Source organism: Oncorhynchus gorbuscha, linkage group LG01 (genome assembly GCF_021184085.1).
Source record: "Oncorhynchus gorbuscha isolate QuinsamMale2020 ecotype Even-year linkage group LG01, OgorEven_v1.0, whole genome shotgun sequence".
Classification (NCBI taxonomy): Eukaryota; Metazoa; Chordata; class Actinopteri; order Salmoniformes; family Salmonidae; genus Oncorhynchus; species Oncorhynchus gorbuscha.
Window position 1 is genome coordinate 38,303,999 of NC_060173.1, and position 20,431 is coordinate 38,324,429.

General features: G+C 44.5%; 1 protein-coding gene across 1 annotated transcript in view; it reads left to right on the forward strand.

The window, feature by feature from the left end:
- LOC124037207 (capping protein, Arp2/3 and myosin-I linker protein 3-like) overlaps positions 1 to 20,276 on the forward strand; it is a 78,292-nt gene extending 58,016 nt beyond the window's left edge. The window contains exons 32-39 of the mRNA XM_046351878.1: positions 10,315 to 11,047; positions 11,146 to 11,250; positions 11,554 to 11,590; positions 16,452 to 16,526; positions 16,650 to 17,024; positions 17,653 to 17,763; positions 19,132 to 19,236; positions 19,935 to 20,276. Coding sequence (XP_046207834.1) covers positions 10,315 to 11,047; positions 11,146 to 11,250; positions 11,554 to 11,590; positions 16,452 to 16,526; positions 16,650 to 17,024; positions 17,653 to 17,763; positions 19,132 to 19,236; positions 19,935 to 20,131 — 1,738 coding nt within the window. The 3' untranslated portion in view covers positions 20,132 to 20,276. The remainder of the gene's footprint in view (positions 1 to 10,314; positions 11,048 to 11,145; positions 11,251 to 11,553; positions 11,591 to 16,451; positions 16,527 to 16,649; positions 17,025 to 17,652; positions 17,764 to 19,131; positions 19,237 to 19,934) is intronic.
- The last annotated feature ends 155 nt before the right edge of the window (positions 20,277 to 20,431 follow it).

A 20,431-nucleotide genomic window follows, 5' to 3' on the forward strand; every position in this document is an offset into this window, starting at 1 on the left:
AAAACAAACCAACTAACACTGGCTCTCTGCACCCACACTAAAACAAACCAACTAACATTGGCTCTCTGCACCCACACTAAACAAACCAACTAACACTGGCTCTCTGCACCCACACTAAACAAACCAACTAACACTGGCTCTCTACACCCACACTAAACAAACCAACTGACACTGGCTCTCTACACCCACACTAAACAAACCAACTGACACTGGCTCTCTACACCCACACTAAACAAACCAACTGACACTGGCGCTCTGCACCCACACTAAACAAACCAACTGACACTGGCTCTCTGCACCCACACTAAACAAACCAACTTACACTGGCTCTCTACACCCACACTAAACAAACCAACTAAACAAACCAACTGACACTGGCTCTCTGCACCCACACTAAACAAACCAACTAAACAAACCAACTAAACAAACCAACTAACACTGGCTCTCTGCACCCACACTAAACAAACCAACTAAACAAACCAACTAAACAAACCAACTGACACTGGCTCTCTACACCCACACTAAACAAACCAACTAACACTGGCTCTCTGCACCCACACTAAACAAACCAACTAACACTGTCTCTCTGCACCCACACTAAACAAACCAACTGACACTGGCTCTCTACACCCACACTAAACAAACCAACTGACACTGTCTCTCTGCACCCACACTAAACAAACCAACTAACACTGGCTCTCTGCACCCACACTAAACAAACCAACTAACACTGGCTCTCTACACCCACACTAAACAAACCAACTAACACTGGCTCTCTACACCCACACTAAACAAACCAACTGACACTGGCTCTCTGCACCCACACTAAACAAACCAACTGACACTGGCTCTCTGCACCCACACTAAACAAACCAACTGACACTGGCGCTCTGCAACCACACTAAACAAACCAACTAACACTGGCGCTCTGCACCCTCACTAAACAAACAAACTAAACAAACCAACTGACACTGGCTCTCTACACCCACACTAAACAAACCAACTGACACTGGCGCTCTGCACCCACACTAAACAAACCAACTAACACTGGCTCACTACACCCACACTAAACAAACCATCTAACACTGGCGCTCTGCACCCACACTAAACAAACCAACTAACACTGGCTCTCTACACCCACACTAAACAAACCAACTAACACTGGCTCTCTGCACCCACACCAAACAAACCAACTAAACAAACCAACTAACACTGGCTCTCTGCACCCACACTAAAACAAACCAACTAACACTGGCGCTCTGCACCCACACTAAAACAAACCAACTAACACTGGCTCTCTGCACCCACACTAAACAAACCAACTAACACTGGCTCTCTGCACCCACACTAAACAAACCAACTAACACTGGCTCTCTACACCCACACTAAACAAACCAACTAACACTGGCTCTCTACACCCACACTAAACAAACCAACTAACACTGGCTCTCTGCACCCACACTAAACAAACCAACTAACACTGGCTCTCTGCACCCACACTAAACAAACCAACTAACACTGGCTCTCTGCACCCACACTAAACAAACCAACTAACACTGGCTCTCTACACCCACACTAAACAAACCAACAAAACAAACCAACTAAAACAAACCAACTAACACTGGCTCTCTGCACCCACACTAAACAAACCAACTAACACTGGCTCTCTGCACCCACACTAAACAAACCAACTAAACAAACCAACTAACACTGGCTCTCTGCACCCACACTAAACAAACCAACTAACACTGGCTCTCTGCACCCACACTAAACAAACCAACTAACACTGGCTCACTAAACAAACCAACTAACACTGGCTCACTACACCCACTAAACAAACCATCTAACACTGGCGCTCTGCACCCACACTAAACAAACCAACTAACACTGGCTCTCTACACCCACACTAAACAAACCAACTAACACTGGCTCTCTGCACCCACACCAAACAAACCAACTAAACAAACCAACTGACACTGGCTCTCTGCACCCACACTAAACAAACCAACTAACACTGGCTCTCTACACCCACACTAAACAAACCAACTAACACTGGCTCTCTGCACCCACACTAAATAAAACCAACTAACACTGGCTCTCTGCACCCACACTAAACAAACCAACTAACACTGGCTCTCTACACCCACACTAAACAAACCAACTAACACTGGCTCTCGACACCCACACTAAAACAAACCAACTAACACTGGCTCTCTGCACCCACACTAAAACAAACCAACTAACACTGGCTCTCTGCACCCACACTAAAACAAACCAACTAACACTGGCTCTCTACACCCACACTAAAACAAACCAACTAACACTGGCTCTCTGCACCCACACTAAACAAACCAACTAACACTGGCTCTCTGCACCCACACTAAACAAACCAACTAACACTGGCTCTCTACACCCACACTAAACAAACCAACTAACACTGGCTCTCTACACCCACACTAAACAAACCAACAAACACTGGCTCTCTACACCCACACTAAACAAACCAACTAACACTGGCTCTCTGCACCCACACTAAACAAACCAACTAACACTGGCTCTCTGCACCCACACTAAACAAACCAACTAAACAAACCAACTAACACTGGCTCTCTGCACCCACACTAAACAAACCAACTAACACTGGCTCTCTGCACCCACACTAAACAAACCAACTAAACAAACCAACTAACACTGGCGCTCTGCACCCACACTAAACAAACAAACTAAACAAACCAACTGACACTGGCTCTCTGCACCCACACTAAACAAACCAACTAACACTGGCTCTCTGCACCCCAAACAAACTAAACAAACCAACTAACACTGGCTCTCACCCACCTAAACACACTAAACAAACCAACTAACACTGGCTCTCTACACTAAACAAACAACCTACACACTAAACAAACCAACTAACACTGGCTCTCTGCACCCACACCAAACAAACCAACTAAACAAACCAACTGACACTGGCTCTCTGCACCCACACTAAACAAACCAACTGACACTGGCTCTCTATACCCACACTAAACAAACCAACTGACACTGGCTCTCTATACCCACACTAAACAAACCAACTAACACCGGCTCTCTACACCCACACTAAACAAACCAACTAAACAAACCAACTGACACTGGCTCTCTGCACCCACACTAAACAAACCAACTAACACTGGCTCTCTACACCCACACTAAACAAACCAACTAAACAAACCAACTGACACTGGCTCTCTGCACCCACACTAAACAAACCAACTAACACTGGCGCTCTGCACCCACACTAAACAAACCAACTAACACTGGCTCTCTACACCCACACTAAACAAACCAACTAACACTGGCTCTCTACACCCACACTAAACAAACCAACTAACACTGGCTCTTTGCACCCACACTAAACAAACCAACTAAACAAACCAACTAACACTGGCTCTCTGCACCCACACTAAACAAACCAACTAACACTGGCTCTCTACACCCACACTAAACAAACCAACTAACACTGGCTCTCTGCACCCACACTAAACAAACCAACTAACACTGGCTCTCTACACCCACACTAAACAAACCAACTAACACTGGCTCTCTACACCCACACTAAACAAACCAACTAACACTGGCTCTCTGCACCCACACCAAACAAATCAACTAAACAAACCAACTGACACTGGCTCTCTGCACCCACACTAAACAAACCAACTGACACTGGCTCTCTACACCCACACTAAACAAACCAACTAACACTGGCTCTCTACACCTACACTAAACAAACCAACTAACACTGGCTCTCTGCACCCACACTAAACAAACCAACTAACACTGGCTCTCTGCACCCACACTAAACAAACCAACTAAACAAACCAACTAACACTGGCTCTCTGCACCCACACTAAACAAACCAACTAACACTGGCTCTCTGCACCCACACTAAACAAACCAACTAACACTGGCTCTCTGCACCCACACTAAACAAACCAACTAACACTGGCTCTCTGCACCCACACTAAACAAACCAACTAACACTGGCTCTCTGCACCCACACTAAACAAACCAACTAACACTGGCTCTCTGCACCCACACTAAACAAACCAACTAACACTGGCTCTCTGCACCCACACCAAACAAACCAACTAAACAAACCAACTGACACTGGCTCTCTGCACCCACACTAAACAAACCAACTGACACTGGCTCTCTACACCCACACTAAACAAACCAACTGACACTGGCTCTCTACACCCACACTAAACAAACCAACTAACACTGGCGCTCTGCACCCACACTAAACAAACCAACTAACACTGGCTCTCTACACCCTAAACACTAAACAAACCAACTAAACAAACACTGGCTCTCTGCACCCACACTAAACAAACCAACTAACACTGGCTCTCTACACCCACACTAAACAAACCAACTAACACTGGCTCTCTGCACCCACACTAAACAAACCAACTAACACTGGCTCTCTGCACCCACACTAAACAAACCAACTAAACAAACCAACTAACACTGGCTCTCTGCACCCACACTAAACAAACCAACTAAACAAACCAACTAACACTGGCTCTCTGCACCCACACTAAACAAACCAACTAAACAAACCAACTAACAATGGCTCTCTGCACCCACACTAAACAAACCAACTAAACAAACCAACTAACACTGGCTCTCTGCACCCACACTAAACAAACCAACTAACACTGGCTCTCTGCACCCACACTAAACAAACCAACTAAACAAACCAACTAACACTGGCTCTCTGCACCCACACTAAACAAACCAACTAAACAAACCAACTAACACTGGCTCTCTGCACCCACACTAAACAAACCAACTAACACTGGCGCTCTGCACCCACACTAAACAAACCAACTAACACTGGCTCTCTACACCCACACTAAACAAACCAACTAACACTGGCTCTCTGCACCCACACTAAACAAACCAACTAACACTGGCTCTCTATACCCACACTAAACAAACCAACTGACACTGGCTCTCTATACCCACACTAAACAAACCAACTAACACCGGCTCTCTACACCCACACTAAACAAACCAACTAAACAAACCAACTGACACTGGCTCTCTGCACCCACACTAAACAAACCAACTAACACTGGCTCTCTACACCCACACTAAACAAACCAACTAAACAAACCAACTGACACTGGCTCTCTGCACCCACACTAAACAAACCAACTAACACTGGCGCTCTGCACCCACACTAAACAAACCAACTAACACTGGCTCTCTACACCCACACTAAACAAACCAACTAACACTGGCTCTCTACACCCACACTAAACAAACCAACTAACACTGGCTCTTTGCACCCACACTAAACAAACCAACTAAACAAACCAACTAACACTGGCTCTCTGCACCCACACTAAACAAACCAACTAACACTGGCTCTCTACACCCACACTAAACAAACCAACTAACACTGGCTCTCTGCACCCACACTAAACAAACCAACTAACACTGGCTCTCTACACCCACACTAAACAAACCAACTAACACTGGCTCTCTACACCCACACTAAACAAACCAACTAACACTGGCTCTCTGCACCCACACCAAACAAATCAACTAAACAAACCAACTGACACTGGCTCTCTGCACCCACACTAAACAAACCAACTGACACTGGCTCTCTACACCCACACTAAACAAACCAACTAACACTGGCTCTCTACACCTACACTAAACAAACCAACTAACACTGGCTCTCTGCACCCACACTAAACAAACCAACTAACACTGGCTCTCTGCACCCACACTAAACAAACCAACTAAACAAACCAACTAACACTGGCTCTCTGCACCCACACTAAACAAACCAACTAACACTGGCTCTCTGCACACTGGCTCTCCCACACTAAACAAACCAACTAACACTGGCTCTCTGCACCCACACTAAACAAACGAACTAACACTGGCTCTCTGCACCCACACTAAACAAACCAACTAACACTGGCTCTCTGCACCCACACTAAACAAACCAACTAACACTGGCTCTCTGCACCCACACCAAACAAACCAACTAAACAAACCAACTGACACTGGCTCTCTGCACCCACACTAAACAAACCAACTGACACTGGCTCTCTACACCCACACTAAACAAACCAACTAACACTGGCTCTCTACACCCACACTAAACAAACCAACTAACACTGGCTCTCTACACCCACACTAAACAAACCAACTGACACTAGCTCTCTACACCCACACTAAACAAACCAACTGACACTGGCTCTCTACACCCACACTAAACAAACCAACTAACACTGGCTCTCTACACCCACACTAAACAAACCAACTGACACTGGCTCTCTACACCCACACTAAACAAACCAACTGACACTGGCTCTCTACACCCACACTAAACAAACCAACTGACACTGGCGCTCTGCACCCACACTAAACAAACCAACTAACACTGGCTCTCTACACCCACACTAAACAAACCAACTAACACTGGCTCTCTGCACCCACACTAAACAAACCAACTAACACTGGCTCTCTACACCCACACTAAACAAACCAACTAACACTGGCTCTCTGCACCCACACTAAACAAACCAACTAACACTGGCTCTCTGCACCCACACTAAACAAACCAACTAAACAAACCAACTAACACTGGCTCTCTGCACCCACACTAAACAAACCAACTAAACAAACCAACTAACACTGGCTCTCTGCACCCACACTAAACAAACCAACTAAACAAACCAACTAACAATGGCTCTCTGCACCCACACTAAACAAACCAACTAAACAAACCAACTAACACTGGCTCTCTGCACCCACACTAAACAAACCAACTAACACTGGCTCTCTGCACCCACACTAAACAAACCAACTAAACAAACCAACTAACACTGGCTCTCTGCACCCACACTAAACAAACCAACTAAACAAACCAACTAACACTGGCTCTCTGCACCCACACTAAACAAACCAACTAACACTGGCGCTCTGCACCCACACTAAACAAACCAACTAACACTGGCTCTCTACACCCACACTAAACAAACCAACTAACACTGGCTCTCTGCACCCACACTAAACAAACCAACTAACACTGGCTCTCTACACCCACACTAAACAAACCAACTAACACTGGCTCTCTGCACCCACACCAAACAAACCAACTAAACAAACCAACTGACACTGGCTCTCTGCACCCACACTAAACAAACCAACTGACACTGGCTCTCTATACCCACACTAAACAAACCAACTGACACTGGCTCTCTATACCCACACTAAACAAACCAACTAACACCGGCTCTCTACACCCACACTAAACAAACCAACTAAACAAACCAACTGACACTGGCTCTCTGCACCCACACTAAACAAACCAACTAACACTGGCTCTCTACACCCACACTAAACAAACCAACTAAACAAACCAACTGACACTGGCTCTCTGCACCCACACTAAACAAACCAACTAACACTGGCGCTCTGCACCCACACTAAACAAACCAACTAACACTGGCTCTCTGCACCCACACTAAACAAACCAACTAACACTGGCTCTCTGCACCCACACTAAACAAACCAACTAAACAAACCAACTAACACTGGCTCTCTGCACCCACACTAAACAAACCAACTAACACTGGCTCTCTGCACCCACACTAAACAAACCAACTAACACTGGCTCTCTGCACCCACACTAAACAAACCAACTAACACTGGCTCTCTGCACCCACACTAAACAAACAAACTAACACTGGCTCTCTGCACCCACACTAAACAAACAAACTAACACTGGCTCTCTGCACCCACACTAAACAAACCAACTAACACTGGCTCTCTGCACCCACACTAAACAAACCAACTAACACTGGCTCTCTGCACCCACACCAAACAAACCAACTAAACAAACCAACTGACACTGGCTCTCTGCACCCACACTAAACAAACCAACTGACACTGGCTCTCTACACCCACACTAAACAAACCAACTAACACTGGCTCTCTACACCCACACTAAACAAACCAACTAACACTGGCTCTCTACACCCACACTAAACAAACCAACTGACACTAGCTCTCTACACCCACACTAAACAAACCAACTGACACTGGCTCTCTACACCCACACTAAACAAACCAACTAACACTGGCTCTCTACACCCACACTAAACAAACCAACTGACACTGGCTCTCTACACCCACACTAAACAAACCAACTGACACTGGCTCTCTACACCCACACTAAACAAACCAACTAACACTGGCGCTCTGCACCCACACTAAACAAACCAACTAACACTGGCTCTCTACACCCACACTAAACAAACCAACTAACACTGGCTCTCTACACCCACACTAAACAAACCAACTAACACTGGCTCTCTGCACCCACACTAAACAAACCAACTAACACTGGCTCTCTGCACCCACACTAAACAAACCAACTAAACAAACCAACTAACACTGGCTCTCTGCACCCACACTAAACAAACCAACTAAACAAACCAACTAACACTGGCTCTCTGCACCCACACTAAACAAACCAACTAAACAAACCAACTAACAATGGCTCTCTGCACCCACACTAAACAAACCAACTAACACTGGCTCTCTGCACCCACACTAAACAAACCAACTAACACTGGCTCTCTGCACCCACACTAAACAAACCAACTAAACAAACCAACTAACACTGGCTCTCTGCACCCACACTAAACAAACCAACTAACACTGGCGCTCTGCACCCACACTAAACAAACCAACTAACACTGGCTCTCTACACCCACACTAAACAAACCAACTAACACTGGCTCTCTGCACCCACACTAAACAAACCAACTAACACTGGCTCTCTACACCCACACTAAACAAACCAACTAACACTGGCTCTCTGCACCCACACCAAACAAACCAACTAAACAAACCAACTGACACTGGCTCTCTGCACCCACACTAAACAAACCAACTGACACTGGCTCTCTATACCCACACTAAACAAACCAACTGACACTGGCTCTCTATACCCACACTAAACAAACCAACTAACACCGGCTCTCTACACCCACACTAAACAAACCAACTAAACAAACCAACTGACACTGGCTCTCTGCACCCACACTAAACAAACCAACTAACACTGGCTCTCTACACCCACACTAAACAAACCAACTAAACAAACCAACTGACACTGGCTCTCTGCACCCACACTAAACAAACCAACTAACACTGGCGCTCTGCACCCACACTAAACAAACCAACTAACACTGGCTCTCTACACCCACACTAAACAAACCAACTAACACTGGCTCTCTACACCCACACTAAACAAACCAACTAACACTGGCTCTTTGCACCCACACTAAACAAACCAACTAAACAAACCAACTAACACTGGCTCTCTGCACCCACACTAAACAAACCAACTAAACAAACCAACTAACACTGGCTCTCTATACCCACACTAAACAAACCAACTAACACTGGCTCTCTGCACCCACACTAAACAAACCAACTAACACTGGCTCTCTACACCCACACTAAACAAACCAACTAACACTGGCTCTCTGCACCCACACCAAACAAACCAACTAAACAAACCAACTGACACTGGCTCTCTGCACCCACACTAAACAAACCAACTGACACTGGCTCTCTACACCCACACTAAACAAACCAACTAACACTGGCTCTCTACACCCACACTAAACAAACCAACTAACACTGGCTCTCTGCACCCACACTAAACAAACCAACTAACACTGGCTCTCTGCACCCACACTAAACAAACCAACTAACACTGGCTCTCTACACCCACACTAAACAAACCAACTGACACTGGCTCTCTGCACCCACACTTAACAAACCAACTGACACTGGCTCTCTGCACCCACACTTAACAAACCAACTAACACTGGCTCTCTGCACCCACACTTAACAAACCAACTAACACTGGCTCTCTGCACCCACACTTAACAAACCAACTAACACTGGCTCTCTGCACCCACACTTAACAAACCAACTAACACTGGCTCTCTGCACATGCATGTTCCCACACTCTCCACAAAGACTGACAGATATGGCAATACACACCATGCATACATACTGTACAAACAGAAAGATAACAATGTTTTCGCAGAATGTTTGTCTACTGTGGTTGAAATTATGTATCCCAAATACACAGCATCCCACTGATCCCATCCCAAAAGCCACAATATCCCATCACTAGATAGTGTGAACACTGAACAAGCACCACCACTGAATGGAGACTCAGAAGTGTTGTTGCTGTTTTGTGCTTCACCTCAATTGCAGAAAAGCGCAGAGGGAGGAGATCCTTGACAAAGCACAACCCACAGAGTCGACTTCCACCACCCCTGCCCCTCCTAGCACGTCTGCCCCGGCCCCGCCCCCCTCCACCACCACCTCCTCTAGCACCTCTTCCTCCTCCGCGACTGAAACAACCACCCTTTCCTCCGCCCCCTCCAAAAACATAAAGAAAAAGTTTGGGGACTTCTTCGCCTTCAAGAAAGGCCGTGCCAGCCGGGGGGCGAAGGGCGAGGTTTGCCCAGAGGGCAAGGTCAAAAAGACCTCCATTGCTGATCTAATCAGACCACTCAGGGAGGCAAAAGAGAAGGAAAAAGAGAGGGAGCAAAACAAAAAGGGGAAATTGGAAGAGGAGAGGGGTGCTAAGGCCACCAGTGTTAATGATTCTGATGCCACCACAACAGTAAGAGCAGCAGATGACGACACCATGGCCCCCGCCACTCCCTCTGACGTCGCCACTACCTCCGCCTCCCTGCCCACCAGTGCCTATGCCCAGGAGAAGGGGACCCCCATGTCCCCCAGCGCTCTGACCCCCAGCCCCGTCATTAGCCCTATTGGGGGGTTCTTGGTGGAGAGGGAGAAGAGCCGGACTCTGGAGAAGAGCAGGACCCCAGATGGAGAGAGGAGGCTGAAGGCCACACGGCGCTCCCTCAGGGATGGGAAGTCCCAGTCCCTCATCCTGCTGACAGGCCTGGAGGATGGCACTGCCACACATGGAAAGGTAGGTACCACTCTGCACTGGTCAGAAAGCACATAGAACCAATCTGTGATAAACAAAATGCACATCATTTAGATATGCCTTTGGTCATCCTCTTTCAGAAACACGCATCTGAGAGCACATCCAGCCTTGAGCAGCGTCTCCACGTCATGCTCCACCGCATAGGGGTGGCCAAGACACCTCCTGCAGACACAAAGACCAGCCAGGTGTGTGTGTTAATGTGTGATATGAATGTTTGTGGACCACCCTTCATGTTCTCTACTTGACTATTTCCTTTCTGTTCTGAGCACACAGCTGTAGTGGGATTCATTAAGGATTACAGTACCTTTGTGACATTAATGTAATGTGGCATGGCCTTGAATGTCTCAGTATCTGATGGTGAGGGTGTGACAGCCTCTGTATTGTAAATGATTTAATAGGGCTTATCCACTGCAGCCTGCATTTTCAGTCCAGGTAGGAGCACATAGGAGGATAACTCAAGAATAACATTGTCTTATATCCCCTTGTAGAACAAAGAAGAGGAGCTGAGAAAAGCCAACTCAGAGGGTAAGACTCTCCCCACTCCTTCTCAGCTGTGTGTCTGGGATCTGGGATTTCCTGTTCCTAGCTCCTCTTCACACTGTATGTAGGAGAGACTGGGGTTGGTTGTCACACTTACTGGTTAGTGTTTTCCTCTCAGGTTGAAGTTTATTGTCACAAATCTTGCCCTGGAGGCAGAACTGGGCGATTTCCCCTTAGATAGGCTAGCTGCAAAGTCCAAATTGGCTATGTTGTAAAAATTCATGAAAACAAATTAGCTTTTTGGTCTTAATTTAAGGTTAGGCATTAGAGTTAGCTGTGTGGTTAAGGTTAGTGTTAAGGTTAGGTTTAAAATCAAATTGAATGACTTTGTGGCTGTGCCAGCTTGCGACTCCTTACGGAAATGAAATATATTGAAGATATATTTTTCATAATAAGATAAAACAGTATATTATCATATGTGTTGGGATATATTATAATATACCTGTATATATCATTATTAGCCATAATGACAAAAAAAATATCAAGCATTATAATTATTTAGATTATAGTGCTAACAGTGTGAATGAAACATAATACCCCAATAAAATAACATGTACACACTACCGTTCAAAAGTTTGGGGTCACTTCGAAATGTCCTTGTTTTCCATGAAAACATTGATGAAATTAGTTGCAAAATGAATAGGAAATATAGTCAAGACATTGACAAGGTTATAAATAATAATTTTTAATTGAAATAATAATTTTGCAGCAATTACAGCCTTGCAAACCTTTGGCATTCTAGTTGTCAATTTGTTGAGGTAATCTGAAGAGATTTCATCCCATGCTTCCTGAAGCACCTCCCACAAGTTGGATCGGCTTGATAGGCACTTCTTACGTACCGTACGGTCAAGCTGCCCCCACAACAGCTCAATAGGGTTGAGATCCGGTGACTGTGTTGACCTCTCCATTATAGACAGAATACCAGCTGACTGCTTCTTCCCTAAATAGTTATCTAAACAGTTCTTGCATAGTTTGGAGCTGTGCTTTGGGTCATTGCCCTGTCGAAAGTGGCTCCAATTAAGCGCCGTCCACAGGGTATGGCGTTGCAAAATGGAGTGATGGCCTTCCTTCTTCAAAATCCCTTTTACCCTGTACAAATGTACATAGAGGGAGCAGAGGGTCGGTTTGTGTAGGAGTATTTACTAGCCTCTCGAAGAACTTCATGATGACGAAAGTGAGTGTAACGGGTTGGTAGTCATTCAGTTCAGTTATTTTCACTTTCTTGGGCACCGGATGATAGTGGACATCTTGAAGCAGGCCTGAGCTAGAGACAGATTGAAAATGTCCAAAAACACAACAGCTACCTGGCCTGCACATTCTCTGAGGGCGCGGCTAGGGATGCCGTCGAAGGCCGGCAGCCTTGCAAGGGTTAACAGGTTTGAATGACATAAATATGTCCACCGTGGAGACCGTAAGCACATACAGTGGGGAAAAAAAGCATTTAGTCAGCCACCAATTGTGCAAGTTCTCCCACTTAAAAAGATGAGGCCTGAACTTTTCATCATAGGTACACTTCAACTATGACAGACAAAATGAGGAAAACAAATCCACAAAATCACATTGTAGGATTTTTAATGAATTTATTTGCAAATGATTGTGGAAAATAAGCAAGATTTCTGTCTCTCACAGACCTGTAACTTCTTCTTTAAGAGGCTCCTCTGTCCTCCACTTATTACCTGTTTGAACTTGTTATCAGTATAAAAGACACCTGTCCACAACCTCAAACAGTCACACTCCAAATTCCACTATGGCCAAGACCAAAGAGCTGTCAAAGGACACCAGAAACAAAATTGTAGACCTGCACCAGGCTGGGAAGACTGAATCTGCAATAGGTAAGCAGCTTGGTTTGAAGAAATCAACTGTGGGAGCAATTATTAGGAAATGGAAGACATACAAGACTACTGATAATCTCCCTCGATTAGAGATTATGGGGCTCCACGCAAGATCTCACCCCGTGGGGTCAAAATGATCACAAGAACGGTGAGCAAAAATCCCAGAACCACACCGGGGGACCTAGTGAATGACCTGCAGAGAGCTGGGACCAAAGTAACAAAGCCTACCATCAGTAACACACTACGCCGCCAGGGACTCAAATCCTGCAGTGCCAGACGTGTCCCCCTGCTTAAGCCAGTACATGTCCAGGCCCGTCTGAAGTTTGCTAGAGAGCATTTGGATGATCCTGAAGAAGATTGGGTGAATGTCATATGGTCAGATGAAACCAAAATGGAACTTTTTTGGTAAAACTCAACTCGTCGTGTTTGGAGGACAAAAATGCTGAGTTGCATCCAAAGAACACCATACCTACTGTGAAGCATGATGGTGGAAACATCATGCTTTGGGCTGTTTTTCTGCAAAGGGACCAGGACGACTGATCCGTGTAAAGGAAAGAATGAATGGGACCATGTATCGTGAGATTTTGAGTGAAAACCTCCTTCCATCAGCAAGGGCATTGAAGATGAAATGTGGCTGGGTCTTTCAGCATGACAATGATCCCAAACACACCGCCCGGGCAATGAAGGAGTGGCTTTGTAAGAAGCATTTCAAGGTCCTGGAGTGGCCTAGCCAGTCTCCAGATCTCAACCCCATAGAAAATCTTTGGAGGGAGTTGAGTCCGTGTTGCCCAGCAACAGCCCCAAAACATCACTGCTCTAGAGGAGATCTGCATGGAGGAATGGGCCAAAATACCAGCAACAGTGTGTGAAAACCTTGTGAAGACTTACAGAAAACGTTTGACCTCTGTCATTGCCAATAAAGGGTATATAACAAAGGATTGAGATAAACTTTTGTTATTGACCAAATACTTATTTTCCACCATAATTTGCAAAAAAATTCATTAAAAATCCTACAATGTGATTTTCTGGATTTTATTTCTCATTTTGTCTGCCATAGTTGAAGTGTACCTATGATGAAAATTACAGGCCGCTCATATTTTTAAGTGGGAGAACTTGCACAATTGGTGGCTGACTAAATACTTTTATGCCCCACTGTAACTCAAGTTCTCCTCAGAGGCTCTCCTCGGCAGCTCGGTTGTTTTGCATTGGTGTCCGAGACATGACGGCTTTATTTTTGTAATCCTTCATCGTTAGAAGCCCCTGCCACATACGCCTCATATCCAACCTGTTTAATTGCTCCTCCACGCTGTCCCTATACTTGTCACATGTAGTATATTCAGTGTAGTATATTAATAAGTGAAAAAAGTAAAGCTGTAAACATTTGTGTCAACTCAATGTTTTGTTGAAAACAAGGAATGCTTTTTCAAACAGGAAGAGGTGTGCGTGTTTGTGAATGTTGCTGACTCTGTTGGAGAAGCAGGTTCGGAACGGACCAAAACAGAACCAATCATAGACATCCATGTTTCCCAAGTTTTGACAGCACAATATACAGTAGAGCACAACAGAGTACAGTCAAGAAAAGTAGTGTATTCAGTAGAGTATAGTTCAGTAGAGCACAGTAGAATACAGTAGAATATAATGTATTGTATCTCAACTGTACTGTACTCTACTTTGCTGTACTCTACTATACTGAATTGTAAGTCGCTCTGGATAAGAGCGTCTGCTAAATGACTTAAATGTAAATGTAAATGTAAACTGTACTGTACTGTACTCTGCTGAATTAAACTCTATTGTGCTGTACTGTACTGTCCAAAACTTGTGAGGCATAGAGGTCTTCTATGCATCTTCTCAATGTAATTTAGCTTACTGGGCACATTGTTACAATGGAGATGGTTGTCAGATTGTGACAAGCAACCTAAACATCAATGTGACAACCATTCCCAATCTTAATTAGCATGCTAATTAAGATGCTAGTTACCACATGGCTTGATCTAAGAACTCACAAATAGGCTTGAAATAAAGCTCTCCCTTTCCTATTTTCAATTTTTATTTTATTTTTATGGACACTCCCATCATACAACTATTTATGAAAGAAATAACAAGCATATTAATATTTAATTTCACAGATGAAAAATCCAGTTATTCCTCTTACCTCAGTGTTTTGTAATCCTGACCTGAATTGACCAGATGGATGATCTCTCCTATAGAGGACACACATTTTTATCTTGAAATTATTACACAGCCGCCCCCCCCCCCCCACACACACACTGTGTGACATCCAACCCCCCGGTCTCCCCTACAGATCCTTTCCTGCTGATAGGAACGTGGCAGCATCTCAGGTTTGCTGTAGACGTGGAGACTAAGTCCATTTAGAGTTGGCTTGTTGCGCTAGATGTCAATGTCTCATCTTATAGTTGTTGGATTGTAGACTGTTAAGTAAAAGTGTTGCTGTGACACTAGTGATGTGATTTGACAGTAGATGCTAGTATAATGTCAACTGCAGTTGTTGTGCTTCTTGAGTAACCCTTGAAAATATAAAGGAACCTATAGATAATATTCTTCTTAATTTTGATTTGATAGAAATGTAAAAACTGTGCTTATTTATGTCAAATTCACCTTCAGATGATGAAGGTCAGTGAGAAGACCAGAGAGGTAAAGGTTAACAGAGAAATCAATCCTACATCTATAATAAAAGTGATACATGGAGTTGACCGAAATTTAGAGCAGGTCAGAGAGGCTCATGGGAGGTCAGAGCAACACAGACAGGCCAGCCTGGGAGTCATTTCGTCCATCTGTCACTCAGTGCTGGAGGTCAGGGGTCAGTTCACACATCCACTCAGAGGGGAACTCGGCACTATCAGCCAATGCCTTGTGCTCTAAAGGTGACAGTGACAGCTCCCTTTGTCTTTTGTGTGGATTTTTTTTTTCTGTTTCAGGCTGCTTCAATTATGGAGGGGCTCATCGTATGTGTAGGTGAACTTCCCCGTTTGCTATAATCTTCTTCTCTTTCTCAGGTGCAATTCTTGACAAAAAACCTGAACCTCCAACCACGTTGATGAAGCCTCGCACTATGTCCACATCAGCTTCAGGTAATTATGACACTTAAAGCTTGTGAATGGATGTCCATGTAATAAATCCACCCATACTCCAAACCAATATGTAAATGTTATGTTGCAGTAATGACTTCAGTGCTACTGCCCTTCTCTCCTCAGACACCAGGTGGCCAATCAGAGCAGGCCTAACTCCTCTGGAGGCCCCCCGAACAGATAAGCCCCTCCTCCCAGGACGACCCATCGGCCCCCTCCCTCCCAAGCCCACAGTGGCAGCCAAACCCCCTCTCCCTGCCCCCCAGCAGCCCCCTAATGCTGCAGCTAGGACGTCCCCGGGGTTCCCCCGGCAGCCAAACAAAGCTACAGGCCCAGAGACCCAGCCAACAGAACCAGAGCCCTCCCAGAGCCAGCCCCAGCAGAGGGAGCCCCCCTGCCCCTCCCCCCGCAAGGAGACTCCCCCTGCCCCATCGCCACGCAGGGGACCCTCTGCCCTGGAGAGCAGGGAGCGCTCTGAGAGAGCACAATCAGTTACTGAAGGTACAGTTATATACAGTCCTCACCTCTTCTTGGTGACAAAATATATGAGCAGCTTTGGTGTTTTTCTGTCTGAGCAGAAAAAGACCAAGCTAGCTTGTATTTGTCTCTTCTCTTTGTCTCTCCAACTCTCTTTGATGATTTGTCTTCCATTATGAGCTTAATATTAAATAATGCAAGAACAGTGAATGCTCAGAGCATGATAATTACTTCAGTGTCTCTCTCTGTTTTCATATACTGTAATATTTTGTGGATGGCAGCTCCTAATGCACTTTCTGTATTGGAAAGATTGTTTTACACAATCGAACAGAGCTGAGATCAATCCTGGGAATCCATTTGCCAGGAGTTGGACTGTATTGGTTTTGACTCAGCAATGCCGAATTCGAAGGACTGAATTACCACCACCAATATTTAACACCCACTCATCTGATGTTATTTGGGTTCAGATTATGGCAGAGGATGGCATCCCAAACATGTGAGCCAAACATGTGTTGGGTAGTGCAATGCCTGGTCTGGTCTTCTTTTGAACATGAATGTCATTGTGACTCAAGTGTCAAGTGCCTAAACCCACCTCCAGTTATGTTGTGTGTGATTGTGTATCTGAGTCCTGTGTGTCTTGGTCGTCCCCTAGAGAGCCTTCCTAAACCCCGGCCCCGCATGAAGCCCTCTCCCCAGCGGAGAGCTGTGTCTGTCTACGACGACTCTCTCCTCCGAGAACATGCTGCTCTGCTGGACTATGAAGGTGAGCTCAGCAGCAGAGAGAGAGCACTTCCTGCTGGACACCACAGGCTACTGCAGAGGATCAGAGCCATATAAAGCCTATACTGTGGTGTATACAGTGCCTTTAAAAAGTATTCACACTCCTTGACCTTTTCCACATTTTGTTGTGTTACAGCCTGAATTTAAAATGTATTAAATGTAGCTTATGTGTCACTGGCCTACACACAATACGCCATGGTGTCAAAGTGGAAAAACATTGTTTTTAGACATTTTTACAAATTCATAAAAAATTAAAAGCTGAAATGTCTTGAGTCAATAAGTATTCAACCCTTTTGTTATGGCAAGCCTAAACAAGTTCAGGAGTAAATATTTGCTTAACAAGTCACATAATAAGTAGCATGGATTTACTCTGTGTGCAATAATAGTGTTTAACATGATTTTTGTGTGACTACCTCATCTCTGTACCCCACACATACAATTATCTGTAAGGTCCCTCAGTCGAGCAGTGAATTTTAAACAGATTCGACCACAAAGACCAGGGAGGTTTTCCAATGCCTCGCAATACGCCCGGTTACTACAAAGATACAGGCATCATTCCTAACTCAGTTGCCGGAGAGGAAAGAAACCACTCGGGGATTTCACCATGAGTCCAATAGTGACTTTAAAACAGTTTAATGGTTGTGATAGGAAAAAAACTGAAGGTGGATCAACAACATTATAGTTACTCCACAATACTAACCTAAATGACAGAATGAAAAGAGGGAAGCCTGTACAGAATACAAATACAATCCAACAAAATACATCACTGAGTACCACTCTTCATATTTTCAAGCATGGTGGTGGCTGCATCATGATATGGGTATGCTTGTCATCAGCAAGGACTAGGGAATTTGTATGATAAAAATAAACTAAGAGATAAGCACAGGCAACATCCTAGAGGAAAACCTTGTTCAGTCCACTTTCTAACAGACACTGGGAGACAAATTCACCTTTCAGCAGGACAAAAACCTAAAACACAGGACCAAATATACACTGTAGTAGCTTACCAAGACGACATTGAATGTTCCTGAGTTACAGTTTTGACTTCAATCGGCTTGAAAATCTATGGCTAGACTTGAAAATGTCTGTCTAGCAAGATTCAACAGCCAACTTGACAGAGCTTGAAGAATTCCTTAAGGAATAATGTGCAAATATTGTCAAATCCAGGTGCGCAAGCTCTTAGAGACTTACCCAGAAAGACAGAGTGGAATCGCTGATTCTAACATGTATTGATTGACACAGGTGTGTGTCAAATACATTGAAAATACTAGCTGTGTTCATAGACGTCCTGCTGCAATTTGGATATGAGGAAAATTCCTGAGGCAGGTTGTTTCTTTTCTCTCCTTCTCAGAGCTGAAGGCAACATTGCCACGATTTCAGAGGTCACCAGCCCAGAAACGTGCCAACCCCGGGGAGCTCCCTACCTGTAGTGAGGACCAGCCTGAGGGGAAGGATGGTGAGTAAAATCCTCAGAGGAGGAAATCTTGACAATTACATTTTATACTGAGTGTTTTTACACATGGGGAGATAAGTTACTAAGTGAAAATGGTTTGAGAGATTTTAATGTGTAAGGCTGTAAAATGGATGCTCTTTTTGAGGCATTGTGCCAAATGTACAAATGTTTGGTTTGGGACCTATAAACCTTGGACTAATGGGCATATGCTCACTTCCTCCCCTTCTTTCTGCTTTGTTATATAATAACTCACCCATCAGGCCCTCAGCACCACATACACTGTAGTGCAATTACCATCCTATTATATCTCAAATACTTGTTTGTATTCTGACGCAGGGATATTCATCACAATTTCCTGGCAAATCACCTTCAATTACAGAAGGACTGAATATCAGGTCCTTAATGTGACAGATTTATTAAAGTGATGCTTCATCATTATGCCCACAACCCTCAGTAAATATCTACCTAACAGCATGCTATAGAGTGCAGCTATTAACATCTAGAATAACCTTGTTTTGGTTTAAACAGAAATTACTTATTGAATGATAAATCTAATCAAGAAACTTTTGTTTTTCTTTTCTCTGTTCAATTTTGTTAGGTTTATCTTTCTGCCTGTAAAAAAGTCAGGTTGTGTCTTGTTCTCTGTTGTCCTTGAGATTGAAAATCTAATCTCTGCTGTGTCTTATTAATAATCCAAACAGCAGAGGAGAGGACTGGCGAGGGGATGGACAGCAGGCCAAAAACAGAGGACAAGCGAGGGCCAAGCCCAGTGGGGACCAGTCAGGGAGAGAGCACAGTAGAGAAGAGGGGAGAGACTGTCTCACAGCAGCACACAGCACAGGCAGAAACATCAGACCAAAGAACTGAACCCCCCTTACCAGAGACACACATGGATTGACCTGCGCATAGTCTATTTTCTATCATGTCTACCTTTGCCTTGCACGCCAGATTATGGAGAAAAAAATAATTATAAACAAAATGTTTTAAAGAGTAAATCCATACATATACATGTTAATTATTAAAAAGTTGATTTTGAAGTGTCATTAAGTGCACTTTCCTCACTGCTTTAATTTGATGCACAAAGCTACAAAACCTTGGTTCATTCATTTATCAAATATTCAGCAGTGTTTTGCCTGAAGTGCATGGAAAACATGAAACATTATCTCAGTGATGATCATATAAAACGCCAGGCTGTCTC